Raw genomic sequence first — 26,915 nt, forward strand, 5'->3', positions numbered from 1 at the left:
GTCACCACCTATAATTGCTATACATATTCTACATATTATGGGCACATATCCACTTATTTCAAAGACTTAAAATCTGAATGCAAAGATGAGAAAGGGACCAGTCTTCACATAGATAAACTTCCTGTCATTTAATAAATAGATTTGCAAACATGTAGTTTAATGAATTTCTAGGATGTTTCTTTTTAAGTCGGCATTTGCTTTAATACATAATGTCAATCTGCCAATCCACACAAAACTTGTAAACTATTTTTTTCTTTTTTTTTTCATTGATAATAGTCACAACAATGCCCAAAACATTTATTGAGGATAAAAGTAAAAAAAAACAAAAAAAATCATATAATCAATTATATTTTTAATTTACTCTAATAAAGAAGCAGAGAATCACAATCAAAGATAGGATGAAGAAATTAATTTCATGACAATAAAGATTATTTGAGATTAGGATACAAGAGGGGCTTTAAAGAAAGAAAAATTTGAAAAGACACAAAAGGGGTTGAGAGTATAACACAGGCACACATACACACCCATAAGAGAGCTGCTGGCATAATAAAGCGGGCCATTCATTGTGCTGCAAGATGGAAGTTAATCAAGTTATGATTAATGTGTTACAGCTGCCGTTATCGTTTCAATGAAGACTGTTTTTTTCTGCCTCAGCCCTCAAGGTGCATAGGAGCACACACACACACCCAAAAACAAACAAGGAGGATACATATGCAGATAAACACCAAGCAGACACACGTTTACAAAATGAGTCACGTCATGTTGTGGTATGCTCTCAAAGACTCGTCTACACAAACAACTCTATACCCAAAACCACACATATTCACAGATATCAAAGTAGACACTGTGCACTATGAAAGACAGGAGTGTGCGCACACACAGAGAAGTGAATGATAAGGTACTGAATGAAATGGCAGTGTCTAATTGCATTTCTTTGTTAGGGTAATTTGATGCACTCCACAGACTGGGCCCTTAATCAACACCTTGGAATTACTAATCAAAATCTGCTTCTTTCCATCTTCTCTGATTTGTGAATTTATGTGTGTGTGTGTGTGTGTGTGTATGTATTTATGCGTGTATCATATCTGTGGCTCATAATTCTTCATGTAGATGCAAGATTAGTGAAAGTATCATTTTTTTCAACCTTATGATGATCTGAACTATAGCACCATTACCAGAGTTTGGAAGTATTACAGGACAAGGGGAAGTACAAATTCCCCATATTTCAGTGAGAAGTGCTTTAGTACGGAAGTGTAGAGCTGTCATCCTAATGAAAAAATAAGTGGGGGGCCTTATCATGTTATAACATAATAAATTATTGTGAAAACATGAAACTATCACACTATAACATAATTTATTGTAAAAACATTAAACTATCACGTTATAACGTAATAATTTATTGTAAAAACATGAAACTATCACGTTATAACGAGATAAGTGTTAGAGCAAAAACTTGAAACATATCACTTTTTAACATAAGTTTTATTGTAAAAACGTGAAACATAAATTTTTAACATGATAAGTGTTATAATAAAAACTTGAAAAGTATCACTTTATAACATAATTATTTTTATTCTAAAAAATGGGAAACGTATCACGTTATAACATGCTAAGTTATATTGTAAAAACATATAATCACTTGAATGCAGCTAAGATGATGCATTTTGTGCTCATTGCGATTCTCGTGATGCTCAAGTTGATCAAGCAGAAATTATGCCACGTCAAAAGGACTGGACTCATTCTTCCTTCTATACAGACCTATACCTTTTAAAATTGCCCTTAAAGTATGCATACTTATTACAATGTCATCCAAAGTTTTCAAAAGCAGAACAATTTCACCATCTCTGAACCCAAGCATGAAGTCAAACTTTATAAAGTCTTGTAAATGAGCCATATGTAATCTCCTATCCACACCCAATCCACACAATTTCCTCATCTAATGTCGAAAATGCCCAAATTCACGTTCCCAAACATATCTCGTTATAACATGATACGTTTCATGATTTTACAATACAACTTTCACGTTATAATGTGATAAGGCCCCAAGTTTTTTTCTTTTATTAGGATGGCAGCTCTTTGTTTCCATACTTTACTGTTAAATTGTTTTTCAGATTGTTTTAATTTGCTTTATGAAAGTATGTTTTTTCTCATGAAATGTTGAATTTTAATGGCCTATAAACAACCAACGATGAGTTAATGGCTAGTTAATTGTCTATTAATTACTAAATAAACCATCTAGATCGAGGGTGTCCAGCTCCATTGCTTAAGGGGCACAATTCTGCAGCTTCCCCATGTAACCTTGCTCCAACGTACCTGACCCAAATTAATATTTCAATTGGCAGAATTCATTGGCTGTTGAATCCCATTATTAAATGCCAGATGTGCTGTAGCAAGCATACAGTAGAAACATCCAGAAGCGCAGCTCTCTGGGACCAACTTTGGACAGCCCTGATGTAGACTAAGGCTACTGTTTTTATTGAAGACACTGACCTTATCTGAATATTATTAGCCTTATTTATGTGCAAACGTAATAAGAAGCTTGCTTTTAGGTTCCAATTGGACCTACAGGCAGCTTACAGGCCTTGTGTTTTCTCACTGACTAAAAGAAATCCTGAATCTCATCCTTCAGCTGGTTAGAAAATCCAACAAAATGGACCCTGGGATGTTGAACCAGCCCAAAATGACACCCTCTCAAAGTGATTAGAAAGGATTTTGCTCTCTGTGAGGTGTAAAACATTAAATTGGTTTCCTTTCTGAAAAAAAAAGAAAGAAATGGAAAGGAGAACATTAGGACTTTCTGTCAAAGAGGTTGCACAGCAGCTGTTTGATGTTTTGAGAAAAGGTGGATGATGGCACCCACAGACCTCAGGTGTAAAATAGAAATCATGTGGCACACAAGTCTTTATTGTCAGATTCACTTTATGGTTGCAAATGGTGAAACTTTCTCATTTTTCTTTTCCACTTGATGCCAATCAGGCCAAGGAGGCAATAAAAGCTTCCTGCTGTCATCAGGTTCATTTCAGTGTTGCGATGCAGGTAGCTGACACTTCCATCCACAATGGGTTCGTGTGCAATGAGTGCTGCAAAATAGACTCAGCTCTGAAGCCAAGTGCAGATTTATGGTCAGAGTTCTCAGCCATGGGGAATATATGATGATGATGAAGGAAGGAGAAAAGTGAAGCACAAAGAAATGGCTGCACACATTCAAGTTACTGATATAGAATAATAAATTTAACTAATCCCCAAACCAAACCTCTTCTTAAACCTGAAAAACTCTAGAACTGAATACTTGACATAAGACGAACTGGATAAATGAGACATAAACACATTTTTGACATGTTAAGCACAAGTAACCCACAAAAACACACTCAACAACACACAAGTATTGTAACACATTTAAGCCATTCTTCCTTCTGGCATTATCTGTCCATTCTTAACATTTTAAGAAGTTCACACCTGTCAGGCTGTGTGTATTTTGCCTTTTTGTTTGTGGGTCTGCTTCAATTTGTGCACGTTTTTGTCTTCAACATGTTACTTCTCTCCTGGATGAGGTGTCTGACACCCCCTCTCTGTCTGTACACTTTCATAAAGATGTGTGAAAGCCTCCCCTCATTCTGAAAACACATTCATACACACACTTCTGACTGTGTTACTAGGTAGATATTACTATAATGAGGTGTGTGTGTACACAGTTGTAGATTTGCCATCTTCTCTGTTTGTGTTCAGCAGAGTCGTGTTCATCATCTGTTTAAGACTTTAATAAAATTGAAGTTACTCTCAAGTCATCAAGTCATTTTTTTTTCCATCAATGGTCTTTCTTTATAAATGCTCTGACAGTATACTTGAGAAATGTGGCCTTTTCCTTTGTATTTGTCAGGAACAAACTGAAGTACAGGTTGGCTAACAACTTCATTCCTTTTTTTATGTGAACACTACAGTTTTTTTTTTTTTTTTTTTTTTTTTTTTTTTTTTTAGTATTACCTCATAATGTCCAAACATTAGAGGTCTGCTTCTGATTTTTTAGATAACACACTGATATTTATAATCCAGATTATTGGAGGCCCCATTGCTCAGGGCATCACATGACAGCTATGTTTTCTTTTATGGCATCATGCCATGTGCCAGCAACTGGATATCAACACAGTGGTCATGGAGTTCCTCAAGGTTCTTTACTTGGACCAGTACTCTTTACGCTATATATGCTCCCTGTAGGCAAAATTATTAGACAGCATGGAATAAACTTTCATTGTTATGCAGATGATACTCAAATATACTTATCCTTTAAACCAGATGAAACAAATCAGCCCGATAGGCTACAAAATTGTCTCATAGACATAAAGACTTGGATGTCTAGACATTTTCTCCTCTTAAACTCAGATGAGACTGAAGTAATTCTTGTTGGATCTAAAAAACTCAGAGCTAAATTTTCCAGTTTTTTAATGAACCTGGATAGCATTACTTTAGCCTCCAGCGCTACAGTGAGAAACCTTGGAGTAAAATTTGACTCGGACCTGTCCTGTGGCCCACATATTAAGCAGATTACTAAAACAGCCTTCTTTCATTTACGTAATATAGCCAAAAATAGGGACATTGTGTCTCACAGTGATGTAGAAAAACTGGTTCACGCATTTGTTACTTCGAGACTAGATTACTGTAACTCTATTACTGGGCTGTCCTAAATATGCCCTGAAAAGCCTTCAGCTGATCCAGAATTCTGCAGCCAGAGTCCTGACCAGAACCAGCAGGAGAGATCATATTTCTCCAGTTTTAGCCTCTCTTCATTGGCTGCCTGTTGAATCTAGAATAGAATTTAAAATCCTTCTCCTTACATATAAAGCTCTCCACAGCCAGGCACCACTATATATCAAAGACCTCATAGTTCCTTATATACCAACCAGAGTACTTCGTTCGCAGACTGCAAGCTTACTTGTGGTTCCTAGAGACTCAAAGAGCCGAGCAGGAGGCAGAGCCTTTGGTTATCAGGCCCCTCTCTTATTGAATAAGCTCTCAGTTAGTGTTAGGGAAGCAGACACCCTCCCCACCTTTAAGACTAGGCTGAAGACTTATCTTTTTGATAATTCTTCAATAACAGTGTTGCATCATTAACATGTATGTCTCCTGTCTCAGCAGGTCTCCCTGGCCGGGGTTAGCAGTTCATGTTGTCTGTTGTCTTTCTGTCCTCTTCCCCCCACACAGCAGAGGCAGATGGCTGCCTGTCCTTGAGCTGGGTTCTCCCAGAGGTTTCCTTCCTGTTAAAAGGGAGTTTTTTCCTTCCCACTGTTGCCAGTGTGCTTGCTCAGGATTGGAGATTGAGTTGGAACTTCCAACTCTATCTGTTATATAGGCTACTATGAATTGGCTTTCATTATGTTTTCCTCTCTGTCTCTAAAGCGTCTTGAGATGGCATTGCCGAGATTTGACGCTATATAAATAAAGTTGAATTGAATTGAATTCACAGTAGCCTTCACCATGGTTGATTTGACTCACCCAAAAGTTGTCATCAGTTCCAGACTGATCGGTGAGGAGTTCCAGGCTTATAAGATGTAGTTTGGCCATTCACATTCGTTAACTCACTCAATCATTGTGTGGGTTGTCAGTATTGTGGCCACCTGTTAGTTGCTTACCTGCCCATCTAACATGTGATGTGTACTGGTTACAGGACACTAGGTGTGAACATTTATGAAACGGCCTTGGAAGGAGGTTCAAGGCTGCTTTGTAGGTGTTGGACAGATGTAACCGGAAACCGACTCCTTAGTTTAATGGTGGTTCCCATTTAACATAGACAGCTTTGTTCAGTCCCCTCTCAGAACCATCTATCTTCCATTGTCAAAATGTACACATAAAGGAAAAAGGACACTCCTTTGAGGACAGTAATGAGTTCAGCCTCAAGTTAAAACTCGGAGTGGATGGACAGAGGGACCCTTCAAGTAAAATCCATGGCCCTTATGTCAAGATGACACTCAGCTATCATGAACATAAGGAGTGTTCGTGAAAATCTGTTTCTGGTTTGTGTTTAATACGCCAAATTGAACCCTGTCTGGTCTTTTGGTGGAAGAAGTCTCCTTGAGATCTCTTTGATTGGATGTTCAGTCTCATGATAGATATATTGCATGAAAATACATGAAGCTAAAATGTTTAATGCAGTGCACCTTGAGTTATATTCTCTTCGTAGGTGTAGATAGTTAGCCTATAGAGGTCTCTTTTGTAGTAACTTTAAATGCATCAGATTGGTTTCTGTGAGTCCTGAATATACTTAGTTAGATCAACAACTTGATCTAAGATCCAGCAGAACAGAGAATGTCAGAAACATGAAGACATCAGGCAGAAATTCCCTCTGATTGCACACAGTTGCTCCATAAACATAGAAATAGAAATCAACTCTGTAAGCTAACAGAGCTTTTGTTTGATGTTTTTCATCCAAATGGGTTTGATTTTGGTTCTCAGCGGTGTGTAAGAGAACCACAGTCCAAGAAAATCACCACGGTTGCTGTCTGCTACAGCAATCGTTCCTTTCAATAGGGCTGCTTCAAGATTGATCCCTGCATGATTTTTTTTTTTACAGCTTGTCTGTCTTCCTTCATCTGAAAAAAAGGCTGTTTTAATTCCACAAATTAACAACGAGCTGTGATTTGTAGCTCGTTGTAAACTTATCTCAACATGTGTCATGTTTCATCAAAAGGCTGATTAAGAACACAGCAGAAGCTCCGAGCTTTTCTCACTGTGTTCATCAGGGAATTAATGGTCATATTTTTCACATAGTTAAGCATCTAACAAATGCAGCAACACCCAAGCTAGAACAGATAAAAGAGAAGCAAGCAGTTGCTTCTATATGCTAAGGTTCAGGGAAATCAGTAAAAAGTCTGCTTGGTGTGGATTATCAATACGCTGAACATACGCCTCATTTAATGCAAAGATGTTACGAAATGTAACTGTTTTAATGCAAATGTCTCATGAAAAAAACTTGTCTGACCAGCGAAAAGTCTTGTAAGAATATTTTAAAGAACATATTCTTGAGTATTTAGATAAAGTAATTAAGTTGCTGATATCAAATTTGATACAAAGTCATGTTTTCTTCTATTTCTATGTTTTTCCTTTTACCTCTCATGTGCTTTGCTTTATCTGCCATCTTCATGAGGATTTCAATGTTTAGATTAGTTCAGGACTGGCTTAAGAGGTGGAATGATTGCACACACGGCTTTTATTCATACCTTGATCTGCCATACATTCTTTTTTTGATTTTTGTAATGTACTGCAGGGTAACGTAAACCAAATATAAACCCTTTTATCCAGTTTACCAGTGAGCGGTTATTCTCAGAGAGTAAAAACTTTTTTTTTTTTTTTACATTCTGTTATCTTTACTGCTTTCATTAAACCAGTTCTTCTGTGTCTTTAGTGCCTGGTTCGGTGCCAATGGAATCTCTGCAGAATACTCCGTATGAGGAGAAGATCTTCATGCAGTGGAAGGCTCCCAACGAGACCAACGGGGTCATCACTCTGTACGAGGTTGGTCACACACAGTTCATGTTGTGTTGTGGTGACTGGTTTGATTCCATATTTGGGAGCTTTGAAGTGTAAAAATGTGGAATACAGAGTGTTAATTCATGAGGTTGGACATTCCAGTCAGAGGCTTTTTGGTTTTAGGTTGTTTAATTCTATATTCATGAAAAAACTAAACAGTTAATTATAAAAAGGAAGCTCTAATGAAGTGTATTGCAAAAGCCATTTCCAGAGCAATTTAATTTAATTTAATTTAATTTAATTTAATTTAATTTAATTTAATTTAATTTAATTTAATTTAATTTAATTTCATAAATTTTTGTTTGTTTGTTTAACATAGATTAACTGACTTTTCCATTTATTTCCATTTCCATTTAAATGTTTTTTGTTTTTTGTTTTTTGTTTTTTGTTTTTTTTACTTTAATAAGACATTTCCCCACTGGATTTAATGGGAAAATGTGTCCAAAGCCTTGAGAGAGAAAGAGCGAGAAAGAGAGAGAGGGAAGTGTGTATGTGTTGGTTATAGATGGTTTATTTGAGTTGAAGTTGAGTTTAGCCCTCTATCTAATGAATTATTGACCCGCTCTGTCTCCTGTCTGCCTCTTATATCACTGCATCAAAGAGCTACCTCACACCAAGACCTGGCAAGACTATTAGTGAGTTAGTGTGCGTGTCTGTGTGTGTGTCTTCTGTGACCACAACTGAAAAGAGTGACAGGAAGATACCAAAAAAAGGGAATGCTCTGCTAGGTAAGCCTGAGCATTTGAGATAAAGACTTAAAGACACACTACAAAAGTTTTACCATTTTCCCCGTCACGCGTACCCTATCGACGGTTAATTTGTCATCCTTCTTGCATCCTACCTGACCTGTTAGCTCTCTCCAGCGAACAAAAGATGATCTTATGATGACTTCTTGTTTTGTTTTTTTGTTTTTTGTCCCTTTAGCTCTTTAAAGCTTTTTGCTTTTCTGTGGTGAATCAGACGTTAAATTAGCGCAAAGCGAAACATCACATCACATCCTGGATGTAAAAGTTGTATAGTAGTGTTTACCTTACTCTATCCTTAATCATAATGTACCTCTGTTCCCATCTGTTGTAAGGCCGTGCCAGATAAAGCTGGCTGCAAGGCCTCAGTATAACCGGTCCTGTGATCTGTTTTCACTGTTCTGTGTTTGTTTGTAAAAATCTTAGACGGGTTCTATTGGAACCTTGAATTCCTCTTGGGGGATAAATAAAGTATTCTTGACTGATTTGTTGATTTAAAGTGAGTAAAAGAGAAGAGTGTCTCAAATGTTTTTCGGATTGTACCCATTAATGGCAATAATGACATTAACATTGGACTTGCGAGTGGTAGAGAACAGGACAAGAATAGAAACACATCTGCATTTAAAGAGTTTCAGGCATAGACTGTATATAAAGAGATCAACGGAGCCTCCGTGACGTCACCCATGGGTTTCTGAACAGCTGAATTGCAGCTCAGTGGGCGGTTCCTACCATCGCCATGTTGGCAGCATCATGCATGTCGTCTTGCCTGGAAAATACATATATGGGCAAAGAGGTGGAGCTGAGAGGGGGGCTGTGAGCGTCATGGTGGATGATTGACATGGAGCGAACTCCGAGCTTTCTGTAGCTAAACGCTAACTCAGCTAACTCGGAGTTAACAGGAGCTAACCAGCTAACGGAGGTAAGCGGGCTAAAGCTAATTCACGCTGTTTACCAGCTGAAAACCGCGGTTTTTCTACGTTCTTCTTACTTGAAGACGGATATTGGCACCTGTCAATCAAAAGGACACGCCCCTAAATATGCCGTACTTTGAGATTAAATTACTTTTAAAAGGGCAAATTAGTAAAAAATTCACTCCCCCGTCAGTTGTCATGAAGGTAAACCTGACCTATAAACCGCAAATGGATTTTTGAACCAGGCTGTAAACATGTTTATTTCTGCTATGAAGTTGGCCTTTTTAACATGGGAGTCTATGGGGATTTGCTCTGTTTTGCAACCAGTCCCTAGCGGATGAAGGGGGAACTGCAGTTCTGCACTTCGCATAGGCCTCACTTTTAACCGCCGGAGCTTGCTGCTTGGTTGCCGCTTGGTTGCAGGCAACATCATGGAAAACAAAACAAAGAAATGTTGCAAATATGATTTTAATCTAAATGTCCTTGTTGAGTTATATCTGTTGGGTCAGACTTTTTTATTCTGTATTTTTAGGCCAGTGTTGATCATGATAGACTAAATTGACACTGTTTTAATTTAGACAGCCACACTTGCACCTTCTGCCATAACAACTGCATCTTATTTCTCATCTACTGACTTTGGAAATCAGCAGTCTGTTACACTAAAACTGGACAGACACACATCAGCCATTTTTCATTCTGTATTTTGATATTGATCTTTAATTCATATTTCAGTCACAGAAATATTTGTAGTGTAGAAACACAAATAATTCAACAAAACTAGTTTCAAACTCAAAAACAAGCTAATTAAATCCATTCGTAGGCAGAGAAAGGGCTCATTAAATTTTGATTTGGGTAGTGCTGAAGTGGGTCATTGCACAAGACCCTTGTTGCACAAAGAGACTTTTCATCCCATGTATCCAACATGCAATTTTTAAAATTTGTATTATCCTCAGAAATCTGCCTGTGCTGTAATATCCTTTGGAGTGCATTAAGTATTAATTCAACTGAGAAAAAAATATGACTGCAGGTAAGCAGAAGTAAGAAACAAGCTCTTACGTTTTGTTTTGAGTGTCACAAGTGGAAATTTGCAGTTTGCTTATCATTAATAATACATATTATGTATAATTGCATGTTATTATAACATATAAATGTTTGGTAAATTCACAATTTTGAAAAGCAGAAAATTCAAATCTAAGTGCCGATGCATTTTACAACTGTTGTTCTTCTAGAGCAGAGATGTCAAGTTTAGATCTATAAGACCACTATTCTCCAGGATATGCCTGCTCCAACACACCTGAGCCAACAGCTTGTCATGTTCTGCACGACAAAAATACAGTGGTCCTCAAAAAAGTGTCAGATGGAAATCCTGGATCTAACCCTTTCATGCATGGATTTAAAAAAAAAAAAAAAAAAAAAAAAAAGAGACAATCTTTTTAAATACGGTATTTTACCTCTGCTGACATATGCAATGATAATGTTTTTGTTTATTAGTGATATTTTGATTTAATTGATTTATTCTATGAAATGTTTATGAAATATAATCACGATAACGTAAACATTTTATAAAATATACCTGTATCATTTTCTTTTCCTATTCACCCACGGAAGTGATTTATTGACAAATAGACATCCTCATTCGTTAATATGCCTAAATAAAAGCTTGAAAATAGATGTGCAATATAGTGACCACTATGCATGAAAGGGCCAAGCTTTTTCTGACTTTATCTGCGCTACTCATTAGGAGTATAGGTAGCATGTCTGATAACAACATAATTAAGACCCACTCAGGAAAGCAATTCATTGTTTTCAGTTGGCAAAAAGTTTGCCATTATATGATTTCAGTTTGAGTCAAGTTCCAGCTATCGCTATCAGACGATGTCTCACACTGACTTCATCAGCACTTCCATTCATATGAAATAAAAAGCAACTCAAATATCATGATGTAATGACATCAAATAGTGTGGTTAGACATTTAAATAGAACATAATCAGTTTATTCTTCATTGTTGCTATTGATCTTAAAATACTCAGATCATATCAAATTCTAGTTGAAAAAAAATCTATTTGTTTGCATTCAAGCAAGATGTGCTTGAAACTTTACTACTTTTTAGAGTCAGAAGTTAAATGTTTTTACAACTTATGGTAGTACCACGGTAATACGCTCCAACTTTATTAGAGATTTCAACGTTTATAATCACAGATTAATTGCAAGAAACATCACAACAATTTCTTTTTTTTTTTCTCAAGTTCAGTCTTCATTTTCATTGTTAACCTTAAAAAAAAAAAACAGAGAAAGGAAATTAAACTGAACAAGTTCAAAACTAAACAAGTAAACTATGAATGTCAACTTTTCCTTTTAACTTGTGAAAACTGAACAGAACACTGACTGTGGGTTTGCTGATGCCTGGATTGATGTATCAATGCAGATAGATGGATTATTGCACCCCTAGTGGTCACTGCATCTCTAAAACCAAACTTAGAGTGAACATTTTACTGGCCGTTTAGCTGTTTAACAAGCTTTCCCTGTACTTTGTTGTGATTTGTAAAGGTCAGTGAGGTAGTTGAACCCATTTTTTTATTGTATGTTTTGTTTTTCCAACTCAATAAGTTGCATTATTCAGCAGTGAAACATTTAGATTTTTTTTTTTTCAGTTTGCTGAAAGCAGAAGGAAATGGGAGGCATTCTAAGGTAGAAATGCTGCCCATCCTGCCACAAACATCGGTACATCTCCAGGTCTTCATGTGGCTGCGGGTTGCTGCTGCGTTTAGGTTTAACTCATCACATACTGAAACTGTAACCAGGGGAAGTGTTCAAGAGGATATGTCTGTTTTATCACTGTTTACTACCTCACACATCTTACAACACAGAAGCGCATCTCACTTGGAAGCATGTTCATCTGATATAATTGTCTCTATTTTCTCCTCAGCCCCTTTCTGCCTCCTAACATCAATCCCCTGTCTGTGCTCTCATTCTGCGCAGTACAAAGACCACTCAGTACCATTTCTAAGACCTCTATTAGACCTCGACCTGGAGCTTGAAAAACACTCTCTGCAGTCTCTAAACCTCCTGAGCCCCATCATCAATTTTACCCTGTTTTCTGTCGATTTCATTAATATCAATCTAAGCTCTCGGCCGGGCGGAGGCGGCACAACTCTGCATCATCTGTTAAACATATCAGAGCCTTAACACAATGCGGTGCTATTAGAGATAATTACTATAATTGCAGCTATTGACAGGATTAAAGGCATCATCTGCAACATCTAAAGAGGCTTTTGTTGTGTCCTATCCTGCTTGTTGTCTCTTGCATTTTCTTTTTTTTTTTTTTTCCCCCTTCCACGTCCCTTCCTTTTCACGATTGAAACCAGATGAATTGCACCTTGCACAAAGAGAAGGATGGGGTTAGGAGGTGGGGTAGATGTGTGGAGGTGGGAGAGTGGCGAGGAGAGATAAGGAGAATGAGGACAGAAGTGGGAGAGGAGATAAAACACGAGGTGAACAAGTGGAAATGCGTCCAAGCAGGAGCAGCGCTCGTCGTATAGCATGATTACAGGAATTAATCAGTGTGCAAATATGATCACTTCATCTGCTGTATCTGTTACTATAATTGCAGCTAATTACAGGATTAAAGGACACATCTGGGTGAGATCTAAAGGGACCCCCCCTTCTCCTCTCTGCCCCGCTCCCTTTGGTCCTCTGTTCATCTCAGATAATGTCTGGGGAGCATGTAATGGAAGGAAAACAGGTTGGAGAGGTAGCAGTGGAAGCAGACGAAAAGAGCTGAAGCAAATGATGAAACACTAAAACTAACCCTCTGTCCTTTTATAATGAAAACATTAAGTATTTTTCATTTTATTTCATTTCATTAATAATGTTCTGACATGGATCACTTAGTTTGTCTGACTGGAAACATTCCATAGTCAGGGTCAAAACCAGCTGGTTTACTGGTTCATCTTTATGGATCAAACTGAATGTACACTTTAAGGACATTTTGGGGATCAAGAAACTTAACATTAGTCCAACTTTGCAGAAGGTTTGATTGTTAAGTAGATTTTGTGCATTTAATGTGCAAGTAATCTGATCAGTATCTCTGTATTTACTGACAATTAGCTCCAGTCACTGAAAATTTCCATTAGTGCGGAAATAAATGAGGGTAGATCGGGCCATTGTGCTAACTTTGGTTAAACACCAAATCATTTGGAAGCTTTGTTTGTTAAAGTTATATTTAAAATGAATGTGAATGATGAATTCAACAGGAACTGAAAGTCATAAAAGGCAGACAAGACAATACATTTAAGAGTTTTAACTGGAGCAGATTAGGTTCATTACAATGTAGGGTTTTCCCTGTGGTCGCTGTAAAGTTGAAATTATAGCAATTAGAACTTTTTGTATGTTTGTTTTTAGGAGAACAACCCTCTTGTTGATTTTGTTAATTACAATGTTCAGTTTTGCAAGAAAAATAGGTCATGGAGAAGCACACAAACTTTTTAATACCTAAATCATCAACGGAAGGCCTTTACTCGAACCAGTTTAAAAGGATTGTTATCTTCTCCAATGTAAGAGTTCTCACATTTTTACCTGCCTTCTGTGACCCCTTCGGTAATAACATAGATATTGACTGTTTCTGAACTGAGAGCAGAGGAGCACTCAGAAGCACACTTGGCACACATACAGATCATGACCTTGTCAATCCCTTCTTTGATTGCCTCATCAAACCATTCAAGCATCACTCGTTCCCTCTGTTTGCACTTACCTCCCTGCTGGTCTCTGCAGAGTTATTTCTGAACCCCCACTCGCTCGACAGACGCTGCTGCTCACATTGATTAGAATAATGCAGTGAAACAGATCATCTGATCATGGCTTGCTCATTTGTTTTGAACAAGTAACAAGTGGAAGAGTTTTTTTTTTTTTTAGTTTGCAAGTCTGATACTCAAAACACCATATCTGCTGAATAAATTCATTTTTAATGTCATTTCCCTTTTGGGTCATGGATTGTTTTTGTGCACATCGCTTCTGCTTCAACTGATAAGATACCAAAAGCTTTTTATTAAAGCAGGTTGTATTTGCATGGCTGTTTGTTTGTGTTGGCCATGTGTTGGATCTGTCCAGGGTGTACCCTGCCTCTCGTCTGCCTGCAGCTGGGATTGGCCCCCGTCCCATTGTGACCCTGAACTGGATAAACCAGCCATAAAAATGAATGCATGTTGTAATCCATCACATGCTGAACTACAATATAATGTGTTATCTTCTCAGCACATTGAAATGGTCCAAATTAATGAACGATCATATTTTTTTTTTCTTTTTGTTTTTTTTTCTAAATATTTAATCCTTAGATGAGTGCGTCTACACACACAAACACACACACACACACACACACACACACACACACACACACATATATATATAGAGATAGACAGAGAAAGAGAGGAGGATGTGAGAGAAAATCACAGCTAATTTTCATCTCCTTAAATTCTAATATGACATTCCATTGAATGTCTTTCAGTTCACCGCAGAAATATTTTCATCTGAATTTTTTTTTAAAACTTCACTGATTTTGCAAAAGATTAGATACCATGGTTTCCTTCCACATAGTGCAATGATTTTTTTTTTGTTTGTTTTTTTTTTTTTTTTCATATTGCACTTTTTCACTTTTTTTTTTTTTTTTTTTTTTTTTTTAATCTGTGCAAACTCTGCATGTACAAAGCAACTGCTAAACTAAATCATGACCTTTTCCTAATTATTTATTCATTTTTGCGACTACAATATGTTGGACATATAGACTAAACAATGTGGAGTTAAATATTTACAGACAGTAGAGGGTTTTTTTTTTTTTCTGTAATTAATAAAATAATAATTCAATAACTTAAAGTTTTGGTTTTGTTAATCTAATCAGACCTTAGCTACCAGTAAGACATTCAGGCTTTTAAAAAAAAAAAAAAATGTTTAGATTGAACATTGCATTAATACCTTCAAAAATCATCCACATATCATCCAGGTCCTCCAGCTGCCCAAAATCCAGCTGCAAGACCCAGAAAACAATATACAGCTGTTTTGCTGACAAATCTTTAAACCATTTAATCTACCACACCAAAGCAACAGGCCACGAGGACAGTAAGTAGTTTTTCCTTCCTGATCTTGTGTGTGAATAACTTTACTTTCCAATTCCTCTTCTCAAGTAGAGTCTTTAATCAATCACAAAAATCAATCCTGGCAGCCGGTCTGGCATTTATTTCTGGGGTTATTCTGTTCCAAGCTGTTGATTTCTGTTGCAGCAGCATGCATTTTGCAAAGTTATGTTCTCTTTTCTTATAGCTTGTTTTTGAAAAAAAAGAGGTGATTGATTTTCATTAGGAGAGCAGAAGCTGAGAGATGATCTTGCTATTGACGGTGCTTAGTGTGCACGGACATGGCTCGGCTTAAAACAAAGGAGGTTGTTAAATAGTTTAAAGAGTTCCACTGCAAATTCACGCTGTGTTTGTTGTACACAGTTTGCAAGTTTATTTGATATTATACAGACAAAATTATGAAGCATAAAGGGAAAAACTTTGATGTTTCCAAAGTTATAAATTACATTTATAACTGCAGAGTAAAAACATGACTTATTGGTTAAAAAGCATTTCTTAAGTTGTTATGACTGAAATGATTCAACTTGTGGATTTCTGGCTCTATTTAAACATTGGTCATGGTATCCTGCTGCTCTAAAAACATGTAGATGCACTTAAATGTCTGTTTGGATGAACTTTTGGCTTTTTGCAAAGCTGCTCTGAAAGCTGTTTGACAGCTTGGCTGTTAAATTGACCACTCTGAATATCAAACGTAGCCGTAACACAGCCTTTCACTTCATGTTCACTAGAGTTCATGCTGTGGATTTTGATTGCACCACATCAGCAATAGTTTATTAAAGTATGAATAAATGCACATGAAAAGATATGAAAACACAAGCCCAACATGTCATAAGGCTGCCTTGTTACACGAGGTCACTCTGCTTCCGCTAAGTCTTACCGATATTTTAAAAAATACTAGAGAACAGATAACACTGATCAAGATACTGTGCTTGTCTATGTGGAAAACACAGGGATTAGAAGTCTATACCAAGCCAATATAGTGATACTAAAGAGCACAGGTGGAGTGTTACTGTGCCTTACCTGATCACCTGGTCTTCAAGGCGACAAAACCATCTTTCATAGTTGAACCAAAATTCATAAACAAAACTGTACAAAAACAATAGTTCATGACCTTCTTTCTCTAGCTGTGCATTGTCATACTGGCAGAATGGTTGGGGTGTTGTGACATTTTCCATTTCAGTAAAGTTATACCACATGTTTAGTTAGTATATTAAGGTATACGTGCATTAGCAGAGGTACTGTTTCTGCACTGTGACATGTTCACCAAAATAAGACAAGTGGAAAGAACAACACAGTTAGATGTTTCAGCTTAGTAGCTAACATTAACCAATACTGGAACCGTTGCTGTTTAATGTTTACTGACCTCAGTACGAAAATGTCCAATCATCTTTGAAATGCATGAAAAAAGAGCAATGATGGCGCTGAAGAATTATCTTCATTCCCAGTTGGCTTTGTCACATATAATTATATGCCACCACAAGCAAGGTTCTAACATTAATCTCAGAAAGGTCTATGATGAGTGCATGCACTTAGCACACATACACATCCAGAACTTTAAAGCAACGACAAAAATGGATATCTGGCCTGAAAAAGATTTGTTTTGATGACACACTAAAAGCTGATATGCACTTGGGCTGCCAAAACCTTACAGTGTAAACAAGTGATAAATCAGTTTTGTTGTTGTTTTATCATCCAGGACTTCATGTGACAGTTGTGTTTTTCTTTACAATACATTAGCAATTGAATATTAACATACTGGTTGTTTGAAAGTCGTTTAGTCGTTATTAAGAGACTTTAAACTGTGAAAATCTGTCACTTTGCTTTATGAATCAGCAGTACACCCCATAGTAAAGTGTTGAAGACCATATGTCAAAACCTTCAACTTCCATCCATCCGTTGTCTTCCCTCTTCTCCTTCTCCTTGTGGATCCTATATCATCTTTGCACGTAATGCTCTATACTTAGTCCTGCTTCCTCGTGTCTGACCTGAGTCCTTCCTGTGTGGCCTCCAGGGGAAGGAGCTCCAATCATTTACACCTGTGTGACTTGTGATGTGGGTCGGCTTGCCTTTGTTAGTGTGAAATATTTATTACAGTCTGAGATGGTCCAGCCAGCATCCAGAATTAGCATCACAAGCCAGGAAGAGTAGTGGCTTTTACTCCGACTAAAAAATTTAATTTAAAGAATGGAGCAGATGCTGAGCTCAACAGTTGTGATCTGTGAAGTCAGGTGATGTGGAGGTTTCTTTTTATTTATAAGTTTTTTCATCCCCTTCAAAAAGTGGATGAAAAAAAAGGTCTTATTTTATAAACAAAATACAGTTTAGGCAAGTTTGCTTTGATTAAAAGCAGCTTATTTTTATATATATATATATATATATATATATATATATATATATATATATATATATATATATATATATATATATGTATATATATATATATATATATATATATATATATATATATATATATATATATATATATATATATTGATGTATTATCTACATCTGTTTTTTTTTTCAATCTTTTTGTTGCCTATTTTTATGTTTTATTTATGTATTTATGTTATCTTTGTAATTGTAAAGATGAGAGATGAACATGAATTTAATCGTATTCAAATGCTCATTTACGTTCATGCGGGCATTCTTGGATGGATTTTTTTTTTTTTTTTCTTTTTTTTTTGCATGTGCATGCACTTTTTGATGGGTTTTTGTGGTTGCATGTCTTTTTATGTGGATTTATTTTTTGGATTTATTTTTGGATTTATTTTTTGGATCACTTTTGTTTACCATCAAGATGAAATTAAAACGGCTGATGGAACGATTGGCTTTTCCATCATTAATGCACATGTTATGGCTAAAGTTGCTGAAATCAGACTGACTGGGAGAGGCAAGCTGGTGGTTTAGTCTGCCTGTGTGAAGGCAGTTTTGTGAAGTACATTTGAGAATATGAAGCACTGCTGTTGTCCTTTCAATTCAATAACAGATCCCTAAAATTCTGATTAAAAGTCAAACATTCTTTAACTAAGAAGGGGTGAAAAGGACAAGTTTGATGCTGCACATCACTTGGAATAGTAAAAGAAAGTCTGCCCATAGTGAGCTTGCTTTAAAACAAAAATATTAATTCTACATAAATATTTTGCACTCTGTATCTTTACACGAAGTTTAAAACCAGTTTTCTGACATTGTGTCAGAGTTGCTCTCTGAAGTTAAGATGAAGGTCAAACCATCTGTTGACGTTTTTTATCTTCCTCCTGTTGCTGAAAATCATTTAGGAATATTTGAACTGTATGTTTGGGGTCAATGTTATGTATTTTCAATTTGGATCAGATTATGCAGAGTCACATAACCTGAACATTTTACCAATTCGTCTATGCTGGATGCAGATTACAAAAAACATGCACAAAAAACAAACAAAACAATAAATCAGAAATAAATGAGCAACAACATGAACAGATCGATTAAAATGCACAAACTTAGCTAAGCCAGATGGCTTTAATCTGTCAGTAGTCAAAGAGAAGAGGATTATATCTGGGCACATGAACACTCATACACACACACACAGACGCTCTGCTCACAAGGGGGTAATAGTCGGAGAGGATTATCCATCTCGACCCCCACCCCATTCCTGGGTCTCTTACACACATACACACATATAAAGGATTATGTGCAGCCCTCCAGTCTTGGAAGCACCTCAACTTCCTGTTGTACAGCCAATCAGGAGCCAAGTCCCATCCCTTCAACTCATCTCACATTTTTTGGAATTTCTTAAGTGGAATAAAGACAAATCAGACATATCTCATCAGTTATCTTCTCCTATTTTAACCTGACAGTTACATGTCCCTCAGCTTGTACAGCAGTGTAGATTTCCCTGATATTCCCACTGTTGCCATCCATCCATCCATCCATCTTCTGCCGCTTATCCGGGGTCGGGTCGCGGGGGCAGCAGCCTAAGCAGGGAAGCCCAGACTTCCCTCTCCCCAGCCACATTTGCCAACTCTGCGGGGGGGATCCCGAGGCGTTCCCAGGCCAGCCGAGAGATGTAATCCCTCCAGCGTGTCCTGGGTCTTCCCCGGGGTCTCCTCCCCGAGGGACGTGCCTGGAACACCTCACCAGGGAGGCGTCCAGGAGGCATCCTGACCAGATGCCCGAGCCACCTCAACTGGTTCCTCTCGATGCGAAGGAGCAGCGGCTCTACTCTGAGCCCCTCCCGGATGACTGAGCTCCTCACCCTATCTCTAAGGGAGAGCCCGGCCACCCTGCGGAGGAAACTCATTTCAGCCGCCTGTATACGAGATCTCGTTCTTTCGGTCACGACCCACAGCTCATGACCATAGGTGAGGGTAGGAACGTAGATCGACTGATAAATCGAGAGCTTCGCCTTCTGGCTCAGCTCCTTCTTCACCACGACAGACCGGCGCAGAGCCCGCATTACTGCAGACGCCGCACCGATCCGTCTGTCGATCTCACGCTCCATCCTTCCCTCACTCGTGAACAAGACCCCGAGATATTTAAACTCCTCCACTTGAGGCAGGACCTGACTCCCGACCTGGAGAGGGCAATCCACCCTATTCCGGCTGAGGACCATGGTCTCAGATTTTGAGGTGCTGATTCTCATCCCAGCCGCTTCACACTCGGCCGCGAATCGCTCAAGCGAGAGCTGGAGATCACGACCAGATGAAGCCAACAGGACCACGTCATCCGCAAAAAGCAGGGATCCAATCCTGAGGCCACCAAGTCGGATCCCCTCAACCCCTCGGCTGCGCCTAGAAATTCTGTCCATATAAGTTATGAACAGAATCGGTGATAAAGGGCAGCCTTGGCGGAGTCCAACCCTCACCGGAAACGAATCCGACTTACTACCGGCAATGCGGACCAAGCTCTGACACCTGTTGTACAGGGACCGGACAGCTCGTACAAGGGGGTCCGGTACCCCATACTCCCGGAGTACCCCCCACAGGAGCCCCCGGGGGACACGGTCGAATGCCTTCTCCAGGTCCACAAAGCACATGTAGACTGGTTGGGCAAACTCCCATGCCCCCTCCAGGACCCCAGAGAGGGGGTCCACTGTTCCGCGACCAGGACGAAAACCACACTGCTCCTCCTCAATCCGGGATTCGACTATCCGGCGGACCCTTCTCTCCAGGACCCCTGAATAGACCTTACCAGGGAGGCTGAGGAGTGTGATTCCCCTGTAATTGGAACACACCCTCCGGTCCCCCTTCTTAAAAAGGGGGACCACCACCCCAGTCTGCCAATCCAGCGGTACTGCCCCCGATGTCCACGCGATGCTGCAGAGGCGTGTCAGCCAGGTCAGCCCCATAGCATCCAGAGCCTTAAGGAACTCCGGGCGGATCTCATCCACCCCCGGGGCCTTGCCGCCAAGGAGCTTTTTGACCACCTCAGCGACTTCAGCCCCAGAGATAGGAGAGTCCACCCCTGAGTCCACCAGCTCTGCTCCCTCATGGGAAGACGTGTTGGTAGGATTGAGGAGGTCTTCGAAGTATTCCCTCCACCGACCCACAACGTCCCGAGTTGAGGTCAGCAGCACCCCATCTCCACTGTACACAGTATTGATGGAGCACTGCTTCCCCCCCCGAGCCGCCGGATGGTGGACCAGAATCTCCTCGAAGCCGTCCGGAAGTCTTTCTCCATGGCCTCGCCGAACTCCTCCCATGCCCGAGTTTTTGCCTCGGCAATGGCCGAAGCCGCATGCCGCTTAGCCCGTCGGTACCCATCAGCTGCCTCCAGAGTCCCACAGGCCAAGAAGGCCCGATAGGACTCCTTCTTCAGCTTGACGGCATCCCTCACTGCTGGTGTCCACCAACGAGTCCTGGGATTACCGCCACGACAGGCACCAACGACCTTGCAGCCACAGCTCCGGCTGGCCGCCTCAGCAATAGAGGCACGGAACACAGCCCATTCGGACTCAATGTCCCCCGCCTCATCCGGGACATGTTCGAAGCTCTGCTGAAGGTGGGAGTTGAAGCTCGCTCTGACAGGGGACTCAGCCAGACGTTCCCAGCAGACCCTCACAACACGTTTGGGCCTGCCAGCTCTGACCGGCTTCCTCCCCCACCATCTGAGCCAACTCACCACCAGGTGGTGATCAGTTGACAGCTCCGCCCCCCTCTTCACCCGAGTGTCCAAGGCATGTGGCCGCAGGTCCGACGATACGACTACAAAGTCGATCATTGAACTGCGGCCCAGGGAATCCTGATGCCAGGTGTACATATGGACACTCTTATGCTGGAACATGGTGTTCGTTATAGACAATCCATGATGAGCACAGAAGTCCAATAACAAAACACCATTTGGGTTCAGAGGGGGGGACCATGCCTCCCAATCACTCCCCTCCAGGTCTCACTGTCATTGCCCACGTGAGCATTGAAGTCCCCCAGCAGAACAATGGAGTCCCCAGAAGGAGCACCCTCCAGCACTCCCTCCAAGGACCCCAGAAAGGGTGGGTACTCTGAACTGCTGTTCGGTGCATAAGCACAGACAACAGTCAGGACCCGTCCCCCCACCCGGAGGCGGAGGGAAACTACCCTTTCATCCACCGGGGTAAACCCCAACGTGCAGGCACCAAGCTGGGGGCTGATGAGAATGCCCACACCTGCTCGGCGCCTCTCACCATGAGCAACTCCAGAGTGGAAGAAGGTCCAGCCCCTCTCGAGGGTACTGGTTCCAGAGCCCAAGCCATGCGTCGAGGTGAGTCCAACTATATCTAGTCGGAACCGCTCAACCTCGCGCACAAGCTCAGGCTCCTTCCCCACCAGAGAGGTGACGTTCCACGTCCCTAGAGCCAGCTTCTGCAGCCGGGGATCGGACCGCCAGGGTCCCCGCCCCTTGCTGCCGCCCAGCTCACATTGCACCCGACCCCTACGGCTCCTCCCGCAGATGGTGAGCCCACGGGAGGTGGGGCCCATGTAACCCTTTCGGGCTGAGCCCAGACCGGGCCCCATGGGCGAAGGCCCGGCCACCAGACGCTCGCTCTCGTACCCCGCCTCCAGGCCTGGCTCCAGAAGGGGGTCCCGGTAACCCGCGTCCGGGCAAGGGAACATTCATGCCCAGGTTGGTCGTCATCATAGGGGTCTATGAGCCGTGCTTGGTCCCACTGTTGCATCGTCTGTTTAACGTCGGAACAGCTCTGGTATACACTTTATTCAGAGTTTCACGGGCTTGTGTGCTGAAAAATAGCTGTGATCACATCATTTAATCTTCAGTTAATTTTATTTTTTTCAGAAATGTCCTGTCAAATATATTTATATAGCACATTTAAAAACAACCTCAGATTGATTGACTTTTTATAAAAACTACTGGACAGAAATTGCTCACTGTAACTAAAAAGAACACAAAGTGAGTCTGATCTATTTTCTCTTCTGTGACATGCTGATGTGAATGTTCCCGTAGCCACAAACACTCGTCAGCTGTAAATCAGTCAATCTTCAGGAAGGAGTGTCGGGGAGGGATTTTTAATGTGGGAATGAGGGTAGAAGCAGCACGTGTGGCCTACATCAGACTCTACAGAGAGAGTGCTTCTTCTGTCACTCGCCTTGACTTGGATGGCAGGAAGTTGCTGTGTGGCTGTCAAACAAGCATTACTGGGATGCCGATTCAGGCCGATTCCTGTCAAACTGTCACCGTGGGCTGAGTTTAAAGCTCCATCTCTGATCACCTCTTCCAGGCGAGCTGAGTTTCCACTATGATATTTTCGCGGCGGGGCTGCTGTTGATTTTGATGAGAACGTTTGGTTGACAAATGACAGGATCCAGGAGCTTTCAAACACTCTTGTATCCTGTTGTTTGTTGAATTATATATTCCTAGAAGTTGTCTCTCCTGCCTCTTGACTGCTGATTGAACAGCCTGATTAAGCAGTTCAGACGTTTGTTAGACTCCACCAGCTCAGCTATTTATGACCATTCTGCAGTTCATCTCTCTTGTGTATTTCATATCAGAGAGAGCAATTTTTGTGGCTGGAAAATTTATCAAGCTATATTTGCTCCTCATCTCACTATCTGTCTCTCTCACATTTGTGTTTTGTTATCAGGCGTTAACGACAACAATAGAGATAACGCAACTAGGAAATATTAGCAGGCTATTGTCTGTTCCCGTTTCATTCTCCAGTTAGCTTACCGGTCTGGAAACAATAGACAAACAGGGATGATGCAAACAGAGAACAAATTATTCCCAGTTGTGTTTCCACGTATGCCTGCATAAGTATTCAAATGCTCATTTACGTTCATGCGGGCATTCTTGGATGGATTTTTTTTTTTTTTTTTTTTGCATGTGTATGCACTTTTTGATGGGTTTTTGTGGTTGCGCATGTCTTTTTATGTGGATTTATTTTTCCGCATGCGTTTGCTTCCTCATTCACGTTGCCACAGAACGCCTTGACGTTGCAGAAGTCAGGGAGCTGGAGAACAGCCTGTCCCATATGAAAGCATGTAAAAGCAGGGATGCCAGAACTTGAAACAATAGGTGGAACCGTTTCCACCTATTGTTTCAAGGTACGGGAGTGAGGCAGGAGGTGTCAGGGTGCACCGTGAGGTGAGGGTAAGTAGAGAGAAAAGTTTAATGCAGGTTTTAAAGATTGCAGCAGTAGGAAAAAGTCTTCAATTGCACATCTTGGCATTATAGATTTGACTTTCAGAAGCTCTTTTAGGAGAATTTGAAGGCAGCATTTTAGTCCAGGAAATAGACAGTGGGCTTTGATACACAGGGATCCAAATGGTACAAATAGAGAAGGTTATTCCGAGGTGTTGGACTCTTAAAAATAAATATATTGTAATTTGATTGTATGTGATTAGATTTTTATATAACTCCAAGGAGAGATAGTTGTTTCTGAGATGGTGTGTGGGAAGTAAAACAAATCCCACCTAATAATCATGAGTTTGCTGCGTTCTTGTTTTCCTTGTAGAACTTCAGAATGCAGGGTTTTCCTAAACCTAACATTTGTGTCCAACCTTAACCAATCTTAACATTCAGTAAAAACAAAGAGCTAATTGCCTGTTCACAATCCAGGGTGTTGTTTTTTTTTTGTGAGTTAATCAGATGATCTGTTTGCAGACCATTGGACCAGCTCATTTACGTCAGATCTAAAGCTAAGAGAATGACTCTGCTGTCCTAATTTCCTGGCCTGCAGGTGGACATGTGGTTTCATAAATATTGAACAAAACGGTCGGAGAAGAAAGACAGCGACTGTTGCTTCCTGATTTTCATATCACTGAGTAAATTGTGCGATTGGTTGTCAAATCATAACTATCTGAAGCATTCCATATTAGTAATAGAGAATAATAAATGCCAACACTTTCCATGTACATCACATCATGAAGTTTCAACTGTAAATATGTGACAGAGAGCCAGAAAATATTGATTAAAAAGATGAGGGAGGCATTGTTAAAAGAATTAAAATGAACATACAATAATGTTATTTACTTTTTCAGTCTCAATCCATGGCTTTAAATTATTCTCTCTCTTTTTGTAGACTGGAGTAATGTTTTTTTTTTTTTTTTATCCCTGCATTCTGCGGAACATAAATCACCTCTTAGATGAGCAAAAACCTTTCTTTAATGCCAGAACTATAAAACACAAGCCTTCGTAGTAATGAAGAAGAAAACAACATACTATAGCTTAAATTCTGAGTGAGACCAAACTTCCACTGCTTTTGATTTGTTTGTTTATTTTCTGTTTCTTTTAAACAGCCAACCAGTGCTTGCGTGTGATGTTTGGTGTTACCATAGTCTTTTTTTTTTCAGTTATCACATTAACTTAGATGTCAATTTTCCGAAGACACAGACGACTGAACCTCGTGGCTTTCAGGAGACACAGCATTTCAGTTCCTCCCGTTGTCTCCCAGTCATGTCCAGCAACTCAATTATGTCACTTAATAAACCTCCTTCTGAAGTACTGAATTGCTGCATTGTGAAAAGTACATAGACTTGGAACTTTTTAAAAATTTTTTTGTTGGGGCATGCTGGAACTAGAGGTGTTTCATCAGCAGTCTGTGTACAGCAGAAAGAACAGAAAACTATGGCAACATAAATAAACAATATTAATATGCTCTAATCTGTTTGGATGGGGCCGGCTACTAAATGCTTCAGGTAAATGCGTCGTAAATTCTTTGAAATTGCTCTGGGTGAACTTTGGTGAAATAAAGAACTGAAGAACAGAAACAACAAACGTCTCCCATTGCCCCTTTTAAGTTCAACAGGGCGTAAAAAAGAGCAGGAGAAAGAAAATAAGGACTAAAGTAGCTGCATATATTCTAATAAAACAAGCAGAGAAGGCAAAACCTGAACAACTAAATCGAATTGAAATATCATTTTGCAGCACACGACAGCGTCTTGTAAACATAGTTTATTTCCATGAACCTGGCCGAAGCTCCAAACACTGCAGCCCAGCAGTGAATACGCACACAGCAGTGCGGGTGTGTGTGATGGAGAGGGCTGCCGGGTAAAAGCTATGGCTTCTAATACTCACCAACATCAATCTCCTGCATGGACAAACACAAGCAGGGGTTCGTGCAATCCCACATGTTGGCATGGATGCAGCCTTTCTGGAATCAATTTCAAGTAAGACCCTGTGTATAATGAGAAAGGAACTTTTGGTTTGCCATGGTGTAAAAAAAAAAACAAAAAAAAAAACTTTTGCTTTATTATCAGTATCAGAAAACAATGTTGCAACAAAGTCACCAATAAATCTTTTGGGAGCACTCTGTCAAACATGCTGGAAAGTTGTTGACAGATTAGTGTTTTTCACTTCTTTTCTAACGACTAAATGCTTGAGGAGAAGTTTGTGGTTTTTTATTTTTCAGGTTTTCCTGTCCCTAACTTATTATATGCAATCTGCTCCTCTCTGTAAGATTAATGCAGAGTGGATGTAAATTTAAATTATGAAGGATATGTAAAATGATTTATTAAAACAGGTAAAAAACAATTCTGGTCTCCTGGCATTGCTTGTGCTGTGTTTTTGATCTCTGATCTGACCATCAGTTAAATATATCTGCTGTTTTATTTAGGTGCTCTCTTTCTGTTTGGTTTCAACTTTTTATTCCATTTCTTTCTCTATTTACATTTCTCCACTCCTCTTTTCCTATCCACTAATTCAATCACCCAACCCCAGACATAAGTACACCTTCCCACTGGTGAGTTATTCCCCTCGGACGCACACTCTATTACACAAGATGCACTGTCCCACTGCGCACCGGCCTTTTCATTGGCCAATAAAACAACCTGAGCTTTATGGCTCTACCGATTCCAAGTACATCAACTGTAGAGAGCAAGAAAGAGAAATAGAGCGAACAATGGCAAAAAAAAAGAAAAAAAAAAAGAAATGGTCGAGACAGAGAAGGGAGAATTGAAAAGGGTTAGCAAACGAATACTTGAAAAGAGCAAATGCCATTAAGAGAATAATAAAATGGAAAACATCCAGGCCTATCACTCAGCCTGGAGAAAGAGTTATGATAATATATATATATATATATATATATATATATATATATATATATATATATATATATATATATATATATATATATATATATATATATATATATATATATATATATATATATATATATACATACGTATATATATATATATATATATATATATATATAT

General features: G+C 39.6%; 1 protein-coding gene across 1 annotated transcript in view; it reads left to right on the forward strand.

Annotated features, from left to right (window-relative positions):
• Nucleotides 1-26,915, forward strand: part of ptprt (protein tyrosine phosphatase receptor type T) — a 251,571-nt gene that overhangs the window by 72,278 nt on the left and 152,378 nt on the right. Inside the window, exon 9 of the mRNA XM_079241579.1 lies at nucleotides 7,394-7,503. Within this exon, the coding sequence (XP_079097705.1) occupies nucleotides 7,394-7,503 (110 nt within the window). The remainder of the gene's footprint in view (nucleotides 1-7,393; nucleotides 7,504-26,915) is intronic.

Source organism: Telmatherina bonti (assembly GCF_933228915.1).
Source record: "Telmatherina bonti genome assembly, chromosome: 6".
Classification (NCBI taxonomy): domain Eukaryota; kingdom Metazoa; phylum Chordata; class Actinopteri; order Atheriniformes; family Telmatherinidae; genus Telmatherina; species Telmatherina bonti.